This window comes from Mustela erminea, chromosome 6, assembly GCF_009829155.1.
Source record: "Mustela erminea isolate mMusErm1 chromosome 6, mMusErm1.Pri, whole genome shotgun sequence".
Lineage (NCBI taxonomy): Eukaryota > Metazoa > Chordata > Mammalia > Carnivora > Mustelidae > Mustela > Mustela erminea.
The window spans coordinates 46,678,287-46,691,799 of NC_045619.1; the positions used below are offsets into that span (position 1 = coordinate 46,678,287).

The window sequence follows — 13,513 nt, forward strand, 5'->3', positions numbered from 1 at the left end:
TCACCGTTTAGTTCCAGACAAAGTTGGGAACCTGGAGGTAAACAGCAATGGTTCGATAAGGTCCCTAGTAGTGAGCTGGTCGCCCCCTGCTGGAGACTGGGAGCAGTATCGTATCCTGCTCTTCAATGATTCTGTGGTGCTGCTCAACATCACCGTGGGAAAGGAGGAGACTCACTACACCATAGATGATTTGGGGCTCATACCAGGAAGACAGTATGAAGTAGAAGTCACTGTTGAGAGTGGAAATCTGAAGAATTCTAAGCGCTCCCAAGGCAGGACAGGTAAGCAAATACAAAGGTGTTAATGACGCTGGAACCTTAACTTGGTCCCTCTCCCAAGCAACCCAGGTAGCTGTCAATGCCTCCCCCCGCCCCCACCATGTTCCCTGAATTTGAGATATTATAGACTTTTAGACTGAATTAGTTTTGGTAATGTTTATTTTTGTCAAATTAGAACATTAAAAATTGCTTCCACTAATAAATCCATTATTTTATGAAAAGAAAGACATTTTAAACACCAAAAGAATAAGAAGAAAACAATCGGAGAATCCTTCCCACAAAAGAAGATAGTTGACAGTTTTTTGCTAGTGGTCAGTGTTAGAAACCATTGCTTTGACCTAATGTTGACTAATGAGGGAATTTCATGGTCCAAAGAAAGGTTATTTTTTTTTAAAGATTTTATTTATTCATTTGACAGAGAGAGATCACAAGTAGGCAGAGAGGCAGGCAGAGAGAGAGAGGAGGAGGAAGCAGGCTCCCTGCTGAGCAGAGAGCCCGATGCGGGACTTGATCCCAGGACCCTGAGATCATGACCTGAGCGGAAGGCAGCGGCTTAATCCACTGAGCCACCCAGGCGCCCCCAAAGAAAGGTTATTAAAGGGAAGTGGAATATATTTGGATTTTAAGGTAGAAGAGAATGAGGATCCCAACACATGGGTCTTGGTATTCTGACTGTCACCACTATACTGTAAATCCTTGGGGAAGTCACAACCCCTCTGAGACTATTTGCTCAACTTTCAAATAAGAGAATTGTCCTTCTAAACTCAACATTCCTATGACATGGAATACTCCACACTTGGAGTGAAATTCAAGTATCTTCTCTCTTAGTCTTGCCTGATGATAAGGAAATAACTACTTTGATTCAATGTTCTTAGAAGAATGTAAAAGAAGATCAAGATATCCTTAGCTTGTCAACTGGGTCTTCCAGTCATATCTTCATTTTTTAAATATTAATATCCCTTAGATAATGATCAAAGGCCTATTTAAGCTTAAACCAAGCTCATTTCAGCATTTTACAGGACAAGTATCTATGTCCTTTCCCATATTTTATCTCATTCACCTCAAATAACTTGGAATACTGTCAAGAAACAGTAGGGGCTCTCAGCAGTTGGCATAATTATCAGGAGAACTTTTCTTAAACTGTACCTCTAGGTGAATAAGGTTAGTTGAAGTAGGCTTTGATAAAACAATCCAATTGATTTCAATATATTAAAGAAGGAAGATACAGATTTCAGGACTCAATTAGAACAGAATTACAGAAAATTTCTTTAATGTAGAAATCAATATAATTTTATACACTTTGTTCTTCCATAATTTTTTTCCCTATTGCTTTATGGGACTAGTACTTTACTCTTAGCAATGTGTCCTAGAAATTGTAATGAAACCTTTTAGAGAAAGGGAAACAATTTCAATTCTTTGGATAATGGGAACCTTTAATCAGATACTATTCTTGCTTGCCAGCTATACTATTATTATTTTCCCTTTCATGGATACATCAGTGTCCACTTCTCAGAAATGTTCCAGAGAAAGTTGGGAACCCAGAGAAAAAGGGAAGCACTTTGTCTTTCCTATCTAACAGGGCAAAAAATACTCCTAATTTCATCTATACAGTCAAATGTGGACCTTTCTCAGTGTTTTTGTGGATGATATGATTGAATTAAGTATTTTCATATCATAGAATTCATATGAAGAAATAAACATTCAAGGTAATATGTGGTCAAAATAAATGACCCAGGAAAGCATTTTCCAGTGTATTCTTTTGAATCCTCCTTTCTGGATAGGTTATATAAACAAAATTTGGTATGCCTGGCTGACTCAGTCAGTGAAGTACGCAACTCTTGACCTCTTGGCTGTGAGTTCAAGCCCCATGTTGGGTGTGAGAGATTACTTAAAAGTAAAATCTTTTAAAAACACACACACACAATTTTTGAGATGAACTCCCCCCCCCTGCCCCGAGAGCTCCTACACTTTCAGAAAAGAAATGCTGAACTGGAACACTCCTGTGGTTGGAAGAGAACAGCTCTCTAAGAAATTCTTGAGTGTTTCTGAGGCAAGTCAATGACGCAGTCTCCATTGCTTTTTCCTTAGTCCCCCTGGCTGTCCTCCAGCTTCGTGTCAAACATGCCAATGAAACCTCTTTGGGCATCATGTGGCAAACCCCTGTAGCAGAATGGGAGAAATACATCATTTCACTAGCTGACAGAGACCTCTTACTCATCCACAAGTCGCTCCCCAAAGATGCCAAAGAATTCACTTTTACTGACCTGGTGCCTGGACGAAAATATGTAGCTACAGTCACCAGTATTAGTGGAGATTTAAAAAATTCATCTTCAACTAAAGGAAGAACAGGTAATTTTTTTATAAGTTTTAAACTTTAAAAAGTATCCTGACTACTGAATTGTTTAATGTTTGAATTACAAATGTTCACTGAATGCCTATTATGTACTGGTCATTGTTTTATGAATGTTTCCTATTGTTTGTTTTCTATTACACTATTTCAACTCTTGGTAGTTGTTTTATTTGTTTTTTAATTTGTTTGGTTTTATTTTGAAATGGAAACTGAGAACAACTTTTCCAAGGATTTTTTGCTGCAAAAGAAAGCAGAGAAGTAGAGCATGATCTGAAAGAGAAGGTCTGTTTGAAAGGAGGCTTTTATTTAAGGATAGAAGAAATAATAAGTTTTATGCTGATAGGAATGTTCTAGAAGAGAAAGAAATGGTGATAATATAAAGAGAGAGGAAGAATGGCTGTACTTATTCTATGAGTAAGCAAGCTGTGGGATCCAGAGCACAAGTAAAGGAATTGGCTTTAGAAAAGAACATGAGTAGTTTAACTTTAGGATCAGATGGAAGAAAAGAGTATTGGATGAATATACCAGTAAGTAGATATAGTGGTGGCAATTAATTCTTTGATAATTCTCTTCTTCTCTCAGAAATAGGAAGCAAAATCATCATCAAAGACTCCCTTTTTCCAATTTATATATTATTGTTCTGTATTTTATTTCTCTCTCCTTTTTAACCCCACAAAAAATGACCACTTATCTTCTCATCTTCCCTTCCTGTATCTCACAAGTTCCATTTGAGATTACTTTCCTTCATTTTGGAGAACAGTCTTCAAATTAATTTCTTTCTTTCGTTCTTTCTTTCTTTCTTTCTTTCTTTTAAGGATTTTATTTATTTTTTGAGAGAGAGAGAGAGAGAGCAATCATGAGTGGAGGGGGGCAGAGGGAGACAGAGCCCGATGAGCAGGGGGCCCCATGAGGAGTTTGATCCCAGAACTCCAGGATCATGAGGGTCATAAGCAGACAGTTTTTAGGGATGAACTCTTTACACTTTTGTTTTTCTGTGTATGTCTTTATATAGCTTTCAAACTTGAAAGATATTTTCTCTGTGTTACAACTCTATTTTGAAAGTTATTTTCAAAAAAAAAAAAAGAAAGGAAGAAAGTAAGTTATTTTCTCTCACTGAAGATATTATTTTCTCACATTGAAGATATTGTTGTCTATCTGGCATTTATTCTTGCTGTTGAAAAGTCAGACATCAGTCTAATTTCTGTTTCTCTCTGGGTAGTCTGTTTACTATGACTGCTTTTAAGATTTACTCTTTGCCTTTAGTGTTCTGTTGTTTACAGTGATAACCTAGACATAGATGCCTCTATCTTGGTTGAGATCATGATGATTTCTGTACTTGTAGATTAGTATCTTTCATCAACCCTGGAAATTCTCAGCCATTAGTTCTTTGACATTACCTCTCACCTTTTCTCCAGTCCCTTTCTATTCTTCTTCTAGTAGTCTAGAATATATATATACACAGATATATGTGTATATATCTGTGTGTGTATATATGTATATATATATAAAATCATATTTTCCTTGTATTTGCTCTCTGGGCTATAGTCTGAATAATTTCCTCAGCCCTGTGTTTTAGCTCCCAAATTCTTTTTTTAGCTCTGTCTAATCTTTTTTAAATCCATCCATTGAGTTTTAAATTTTACTTGTTTATTTCTTCACTTTTAAACATTCTTTTTGGCTCTTTTTCCAAATCAGTTTTGTGCTCTGTTGCTCTTTAGTCATATTTCCATTATCTTCCTTTATTGCCATTAGCAAATAAACCATTTTTATTTTAACTTCTATATCTGATAACCATAATATCTAAATCTTCAGAAGTTCAATCCTGTTGTCTATTGAGTTTGCTGCCTTTTGCTCATGGTGCTTTACTTCCTTAAGTGTGTGTGATTTTTCACTGTAAACTCATATATCTTGGAAACTTACTCTGTGGGAATTCTTTGAGACCTTGTTTACAGATGGGTTTTAGAAAGAATTTTCTTTTCATTTGATTCTTTGAGGTGCACAGGACTGCTATCAACCCAGACCTATTTTAATCTAAACTGTCAACTTGGAGGTTTTCTGATCACCCAGTTTTATGAATAAGGGTTGCAAACTCACTGAAATTGTTCTAGGGTTATGAATTCTCAGTGATAATTATTTTTCTCCACCCAGTGCCAAGTATGCTGGGGCAATATGAGGAGCAGAGAGGGAATATTTATTTCACTTACACTTAGAATGTAACCTTTCAGGATCCAATGATATGCAGGGTCACCTATGAGGTTTCTTAGGTTGGGAAAGTCCTACACTTTACCTCCAATTTCACTGATCAAAGTTTTATTTGTATTTGAAAGATGCCCTTAAGATGAAAGTATGCTTCATTGAACTGGTTACCTATCTTTTTAGTCTCTGAGAATTCCTTACATTCTTGACAACTCACTCATATATTTACATTTTTATATTTTATCCAACACATGTAGTTGTGTTTATTGGGGTATGCAGCCCACTATACTGTAGGAACTGGAAGTCCAAGACACTCTTTTAGTCTTAAGATCATTTTCATCATTCCCGACATTCTTATTGCTGGGTCATATAGTAAGTGTATTTTTAACTTTGTAAGAAACTACCAAACTGTTTTCCAGAATGGTTGTAAAATGTTACATTCCCACCAGCAATATATGAGATTAGTTTCTCCACAATCTCAACAGCCCTTGGTATTACAAGTGTTTTGTTTGGTTTTTTAACCATTCCAATAAGCATGTAGTGGTATCTTATGTAGTTTTAATTTACCTTTCACTAGTTCCTAATAGTTTTTAGCAACTTTTCACATGCTTATTTACCATTCATTTATCCTCTTTAGGGGAGAACATATTTTCAAATATTTGTTCATTTTTTAGTGGGGTTGTTTGTTTTTATCATTGAATTTTGAAAATTCTTCATATTTCAGTTATTAGTTCATTGTCAGAAATGTGTGTTGAAATGCTTTCTATCAGACTATGGTTTGTCTTTTGATTAATTTATTTGTGTATTTTGCAGATCATGGGTTTTTAATTCTGGTGTCCAATTTATCAGGTTTTTTTCTTTCAGAGACTATGCTTTTGGTGTCATATTGAAGAAATCTTTGCCTTACACGATATCACAAAAGATTGTCCCTTAAAACTTTTATAATTTTCGGTTTTCTATTGAGGTGCATAATCCATCTTGAGTTCATTTCTATATGTCTGTGAGATTTGGGTTAAGGTTTATTTCTTTGTATATGGACGACTAATAATTCCAGCCCTATTCGTTGAAGAAAACTATTCTTCCTCCACAAAATTGCTCTGTAAAAAACCAACTGACTCTATATATGTTGGTCTATTTCTGGATTCTGATTTCTGTTCCATCGATCTATATGTTTATCTTTTTGCCAGTATCAGACTGCCTTCATTATTGTAGCTTTCTAGTAAGTCTTGAGATCAGATGTTGTTACTCCTCCAACTTTGTTCTTCTTTTTCCAAATTATTTCCATATTAATTCCTTTGCTTTCCATGTGAAATTTAGAATGAAAATTGAATTTTCTGATCCCTGTACAGTAGTGTCTTTTTAATGAGTATATTTGTATCTTAATCCAAAAGTCAACAATTTCTGAGAAGGATTGTGCCAAGGTCCCAATCCTTTTAATTACCATAATTCAGGGAAGAGGCACACAAAGAAGATATAACTGATTGAGTGCCAGCTTCAAGATCTATGTAAGAGATTTTTTTTAATGGATAGATTAGAAATCACAATAGTTGCTAATTAGGAAAAGGACACAGGCCCACAGTTTTAGGCAGATCAGGCTTTGGACTCTGGATGACTATTTGTTAGCACTCTGATAATAGATAGGCTAAGTTATTTATATCATATGGTCTTCTAAAGAAAAATAACAAAGTCAAATTTATAGACTTTTGAATGAGATTCAAATAATATAATTTCTAAAAACCATTGAGTCCATAACTGGCACATAGTTATCACTCATTTATCCCTACTAGTTGTTATGGTTATCACTATTATTATTATTACTATTCTTATAGGATAATATAATGTATACTATTGTAGCATCTTCCTGTATAATAATAATGGTCCTCTTGAGAATGTGCCAAAGAATTAACCAGTTTTCTAAACTACAACCTAATCATCAGGTGGAAGGGATTTCCCAATACCACCCCGTAACAACCATCAGCTCAGGTAGGTAATGAGGTTCTCAGTTCTCATGGGATAATGACAGATAAAATCCCATAAAGTAAACAATATTAAAAAATAACATTCTTTTATTATTGAAAATGTAAGTTCAAAACTAGTTAATAGGTAAGCATCATCTCATCCGTGGATCTGAAGCAATTTTGATTTCCCATATAAGCAGCTTCTGTATGGGAGTAGTTTGCCATATGCCACAGGAAATAGAGTTGAGAATCTATAGCAAAAGAAAATAGATATATTTTTAACATCTTTAAGACTGTCTCTACTTTTGACCCATTTTGCTATACTTCTTTAGGGTGACTAAATGTCATCTGTGTGGTTTTTTTTTTTCCTTCTTCTCTTTGTCTACTGTGTTCCAGTGCCTGCCCAAGTGACTGGCTTGTATGTGGCCAACCAAGGAACAACTAGCAGTCTGTTTACTAACTGGACCCACGCCCTGGGAGACATAGAATTCTACCAAGTCTTACTGATCCATGAAAATGTGGTCATCAAAAATGAAAGTGTCTCCAGTGAGACCAGCAGATACAGCTTCCACTCCCTCAAATCAGGCAGCCTCTACTCTGTGGTGGTAACAACAGTAAGCGGTGGGATCTCATCCCGACAAGTGGTGGTGGAGGGAAGAACAGGTAAGAAGAGCACATGGAAACTCCAGAGTATATTCTAGGATGTTTTGAAGCACCCTAAAAACAGATCCAGTTTTGACTTTCCTAGAAACCAGGTTTCAATACCAACCATCCATATATGTTGCTCTCCTAGGAATGGAAATTGAGGGTTGAATGAGAGTAGGTAGAATAAATTCTGAATTTTCTAAAATCTCCCATAAAGCTGTCAGAACTTCTTGAAAAACCGTTGTGGTAACCTAATAGTCATTTGACACCTAGGCTTATCCCCTCATTCAGTTGATGATTTCCTTAATGTTTATGTCCCAGTTAAGATAAACAAGAAGTGAGAGTTTTTTTAAAAAGTATATTCCACTCCCTTTCCTATTTTTGTTTCAAGACATAGTAAGGAAATGATCTCTAATTTCTGTGGTCCAAAGTGGAGTTAATAAAATCCCCAAATCACATATATTTTCAGAAGCAACATTAAACAAGTTAATACTATAACCACCTAAACAATGTTTCCTGACCTTGAAGAGATCACAGTCACCAATGGGTCGAAGAGCTAATTCAACAAACAAGTGGTATACAGTTACCTGTGTCAGACAGGGCTGGCACCAAAGAAGGAAATATAATTTTCTACACAAGACCAAGAAAGAATATAAATAGACAATATAAAATTTATGTTCCAGTTTCTTAGAAAGAAAAAAATGAAATGCATTTGATAGAAGCTTTGATAATTATTAATTAACTCAGAATCAGGTCAATGAATTTGCCTACTTAATTCTATATGATTATAAGTTGGATTTCAGGCTTCTCTTGTATTTCTGATGCTCGGATCCTGATGCTTAGATTCTATCAGCTGCAGATATCACAGATATGTCCCTTTTTTAAAATCATGAATCTTTTTTTTTTAAAGATTTTATTTATTTATTTGACAGAGAGAGGTCACAAGTAGGCAGAGAGGCAGGCAGAGAGAGAGGAGGAGGAAGCAGGCTCCCTGCTGAGCAGAGAGCCCGATGCGGGACTCGATCCCAGAACCCTGAGATCATGACCTGAGCCGAAGGCAGCGGCTTAATCCACTGAGCCACCCAGGCGCCCCTAAAATTATGAATCTTATCTACTTAATGAACCCAAGGAACATTAACTTCATTAGCTCTCCCAGAAATGCAACTAAGTCATTGAAAAGATATTTCATAGTTTTAGTAGAAATTCACTGAGATGTGCCATTTTTCTCATTCAGTGGCAGCTAACATTATTACCTACATCCTTCTTCCTGATACCTTCCTTCTTTTTCAGTACTTCTGGGCACCAGCCATTGGTGTAGTGTCATTGGGGGTGGGGGAAAAGCTAAGCTTGGGAATCAGACGACCTAGATTCTGGCTCTAGCTCTGCCATTAGCTTACATCTTGAAGCCTCCAGCTTCTAATCCATCCCTGATAATACACCACAATGTATCTCTGTTGGAGTGAGGAAGGAGAAATAACAAGAAAGCTGAGGAGAGGGTTGAGAAGGGCCTTGCACCCATTTCCCAGTGAGTTGCAGTTGTATTAGTCAGATCAGACTGACTTATTTCCTGCTTATCCAATGGGACAGCATGGAGATTCCAGATTAGACAGTTCTGGGGTTGGTTCTTTCCCGAGCAGTAAGTCAGGGATCCAGGCTTCTACCATCTCCTTCCTTCCTCTAGGTCCTCAGAACTCTGTCCATTTCCCCAGAGACTAGAGGTCATGGAGTGGGGGAAGATGACCAGACCCGAAAGTAGACACATCACTTCCCCCGCCACATTCCACTGGCAGGAACACAGTTAAATGGCTACATTTCACTGCCGGGGAGACTGGGAAATGTAGCCTAGCATGTGTCCAAGAGGAAAAGGAAATAGTTTGCTTAACAACTAGTCAGATTCCGCCCCACAAGTTAATTCCCAAATTTTAAAAAACGTCAAGGGCTTTCCAACTTACTGTGATACACTAACATAGTTTGGCTGCCGATACCACTTGAAATGAGTGAGCTTTGTTTTTATGCCTCTATTTTAATTGTAGCAGAGGTATCAGTATTTGATTCACAGTATATAAAAGTATAAGGATACAAAAACAAGACAGTTCTTTGCAGAATGATCATAGGATTTTGAGGAGAGGGCAAAATATGAGTAAATATAAGCAAGAGTTATTTTATTCAAACACATTAAGAGTGCAGATATTATCATGAGAAAAGGGGGAAATGGGATACTACTATAGAAACACAGTAATTAGAGATTTTGAAAGGTGCCTGGGTTAGTAAATTTTATATGTGGTTAATTGTAAAACATTCAACGGCTAAAGCCTTGATAATCATGGCCATCTACTCAAACTGCTGAAATGTTGGTCAGTTCCGAAATAACTGAAAGGTTTTGAAAGGTTTTCTTACTCACTTCAATTTCCAGAGTTGAAACATATAAATAAACCCTCCCAGTCTAGAGAAGGTGGCGAAATATTTAAAGTTAAAGATATCAGATATGCTTAACAAATCTAGTTCCAACCTGGGAAAATGCTGGTTCTAAAGGAAGAACAAATTTTATATCTGTTTTCTTGTAACCATGAATTTATATTTTTGACAAAACATTTGATAATTGTATCTTTTCTAATAAAATGTTAGTAGTTGCAAATATTTCTAGCACTTTTGAAAGACAAACATAATTCTACTGAGAGCAACCAAGGGATGCCCAGATTGTTAAATAAAGGGAAGGAAAGGAGGAAGGGAGGAGAGAGGAAGACATCAGTATAGAACTATTAAGGCTAAAAGATTCCACTTTATGTCTAGGAAATGTTTATAGACATGGAACAGCATTTGCAGAGCTGCTCCATATGGTGCTATTTATAATTTTTGGTGATGGACAAGTGCCTGTAAGTGTAAAGAAGACTTTGAGGCTTAAATCACAAAATCAGAGTGTATTAGATTAGAAGGATTCTCAGAGGTCATCTAGCTGGATCCTGTCCATTGTACGTGAGGTAGGGATATTGACGATTATATGAAAATATTTAGCTGCAGCAGTGAGCCAGCAAGGGAAATAGTAGTGCATTCACATACTCTACAGGATTTTATTCTGATATTTATTGCTGGCAATACCATCTACTGTATACTTATTTCTGATACATACATAACTACTACTCAATACCACAATGATTAATTTGCATACTGCCTCTAGCCAAGAAGCTCCTTGAAGGCATCCCCATCTTTTCCATTTTTGTATCTGTGGCAAATGGTAGGTTCTCCATAAATGTCTGTGGCACTAAACCCCAATTAAAATAAGCAAACGATAGTGGCCACTATCCCCGCAATAGTTCCTTCTGCCCACTGTTGGGTCAATCTCCAGATTTGTTGTTTTCAAGACAGGCTTTTAGGTTTATTTCTTGCCACTAGAGGGCAGGAAATGCTTTATAAAGGGCAGACGCAATGCCTCTCCTGTGTTATTAGACTCCCCAGGAATAAATAACTTCATCACAAGAAAATCAAAGCTAAGCCAAAGTCTAAGCTCTTTAGAATTGTATGGTGTTCTTCATCTTTCCCTTCAAACATCTTTGCTTATTGATGAGTTTGGTTCGAGCTGATTCATTTGGATTGTTACGTTTGTTCCTTTTCCTGCTGAGGGAACCTCCTGACACATTCACATAAATATGCCTCCACTTAAAATACTTTGCAAACAGCAAGACCATAAAAATGCAGTAGTGGCATCCCTGTATTTATAAGGCACCCAAAAGACCTTCTTGCATTTTTATTTGGATTAGCCTTGCTGATCCCAAAACCCTCAGCTTCCAGAAGCTAAGGGGAAACCCTCACATGTCTTTGACCTCTTAGGTAATCAGACCAGATCTCCTGAGTCCACACTGTTTTTGCTGACCGCTGTCGATGACTCCAGACTTTTGACTGTGCTTTCTTTTTTCAAATGTTCTCCCCCTTTTTAAATTCCAGTCCCTTCCAGTGTGAGTGGAGTGACAGTAAACAATTCTGGTCGCAATGACTACCTGAGCATTTCCTGGCTGCCAGCTCCAGGAGACGTGGATAACTATGTGGTGACGCTCTCTCATGGCAGCAGGGTCGTTCAGTCCCTCGTTATTGCCAAGTCTGTCAGCGATTGTTCCTTCAGCTCCCTTACTCCGGGCCGCCTCTACAATGTGACCATAACTACAAGGAGCGGCAAGTATGAAAACCATTCCTTCAGCCAGGAGCGAACAGGTAAGGCTCTCAGGAGAGCCAGGCTCTGTAAGAAGGGGCTAGCTAGGGGCACTTGGGTGGCTCCATCGTTTAAGCCTATGCCTTCGGCTCAGGTGATGATCTCTTGATCCTGGGATCAAGTTTCGCATCAGGCTCCTTGCTCAGAGAGGAGCCTCCTTATCCCTTTCTGTCTGCCCCTCCCCCCTGCTTGTGTGTGCCGTGCTCTCTCTCTCTCTCTCTCAAATAAATCAGTCAAATCTTTTAAAAAAAAAATGAAAGAAAGAAAGAAAAAGGAAGTGGCTATCTATATGGCTCAAGGCAACAGATCTGCAACAATTCTGTAATGAAAGGATTAAAGGCTGTTGAGATCACAGAATTGTGACAGTCTTCAAATTTTGACCCTAGAAACTCCTTATGTGAGCACGTTTCCTTTAAAGTGAGATGAACACTACTTTCATGGCTAGAATTCATATTATATTCAAATATAGTAACAAGTATTTGCTGTTTGGGGAGTACTTTTTGGTTGCTAGACACTGACTTTATGTATGTTAACTAACTTAATTCTTGCAATTTCCTTATGGAGATCACTGTCATTATTCCCACTTTGCAGATCAGGAAATCAAGGTTCAGGGAGGCTAAAAAATAAGTTGCTCAACTGTTTAACTTGTTAAATGAGCCAGTGCATTTCTGTATTTAAACCCAGTTCTGAATGGCTCTGTAACCAATGAAGTTCTCTGCCCTAAAATCCTTCCTGAAATATCTATTTGGTCAAAGTCCACTATTCATTCTTTTTCACACAAGGTGAAAAAACATGAACATTTTTTGTTCTGGGACCAGGAGCAAAATCCTAGCAAAGGCAATGAATGTTAGGTCTTGGATGTTCTGGAAAGAACTCAATTTAGATGGCTACCATTTTCCCAATGTACTTACACTTTTGGGGTTTACAGCTGAGATTTCGGCTGAAGGTCGACATTAATATTTTGTCAAGCCTCTCCTGCTGAGCTATGGGTTGATATTGGCATTTAAAAATGTCAGGGTTTCTTTGACAAGGCAGTCAAGACTACTCAACATAGAAAGGACAGTCTTTTCAATAAATGTACTGAGATAATTGGATGTGCACACATAAAAGAATTAAACTGGATCTCTCTCTGATACCATTCACAAAAATTAACTCAAAATAAATTAAGTTCATTTGTTTGTGAAATGAATTAAAGTTTAATGTAAGACCTGAAAATATGAAATTCCTACAAGAAAATATAGGGTCTTGGTGGCGATTTTTTGGATATGACATATAAAGCATAAGCAAAAAAAAAAAAAAATCAAAGACAAGCAACTGGGACTACATCAAAACAAAAAGATTCTGCGCAGCAAAAGAAACCATCAGCGAAGTGAAGAAACAACCTATGGATTGGGAAAAATATTTGCAAACCATACACCTGATAATGGGTTAATACCCAAACTTGTGGTTAATATCTAAAATACAAAGAACTCATACAATTCAATAGCAAAAAAGTAAATAACCTTATTAAAAATGGGTAAAGGACCTGTATAGTCATTTTCTAAAGTAAATATACGTAGGGTGCCTGGGTGGCTCAGTGCGTTAAGCCTCTACCTTCAGCTCAGGTCATGATCTTGGGGTCCTGGGATCGAGCCCCACATCAGGCTCTCTGTTCAGCAGGGAGCCTGCTTCCCCCGCTCTCTCAGGCTGCCTCTCTGCCTACTTGTGATCTCCCTCTCTCTGTGTCAAATAAATAAATGAAACCTTAAAAAAAAAAAAAAAAGAAGATATACAAAAGGCCAACAAGCAAATGAAAAGATGGTCAACATCACTAGTCATTAGGAAAATGCAAGTTAAAACCACAATGTGATATCTTCTTTTGGCTGTTAGAATGGCCATCATCAAA

At 37.2% G+C, this 13,513-nt stretch overlaps 1 protein-coding gene across 2 annotated transcripts in view; it reads left to right on the plus strand.

The window, feature by feature from the left end:
- The window catches only part of PTPRB (protein tyrosine phosphatase receptor type B), a 113,155-nt gene that overhangs the window by 47,885 nt on the left and 51,757 nt on the right, over positions 1-13,513 (plus strand). For both annotated transcript variants that reach the window (XM_032347032.1, XM_032347033.1), the window contains 4 exons: positions 12-281; positions 2,367-2,627; positions 7,179-7,445; positions 11,367-11,630. In XM_032347032.1, the coding sequence (XP_032202923.1) occupies positions 12-281; positions 2,367-2,627; positions 7,179-7,445; positions 11,367-11,630 (1,062 nt within the window). The remainder of the gene's footprint in view (positions 1-11; positions 282-2,366; positions 2,628-7,178; positions 7,446-11,366; positions 11,631-13,513) is intronic.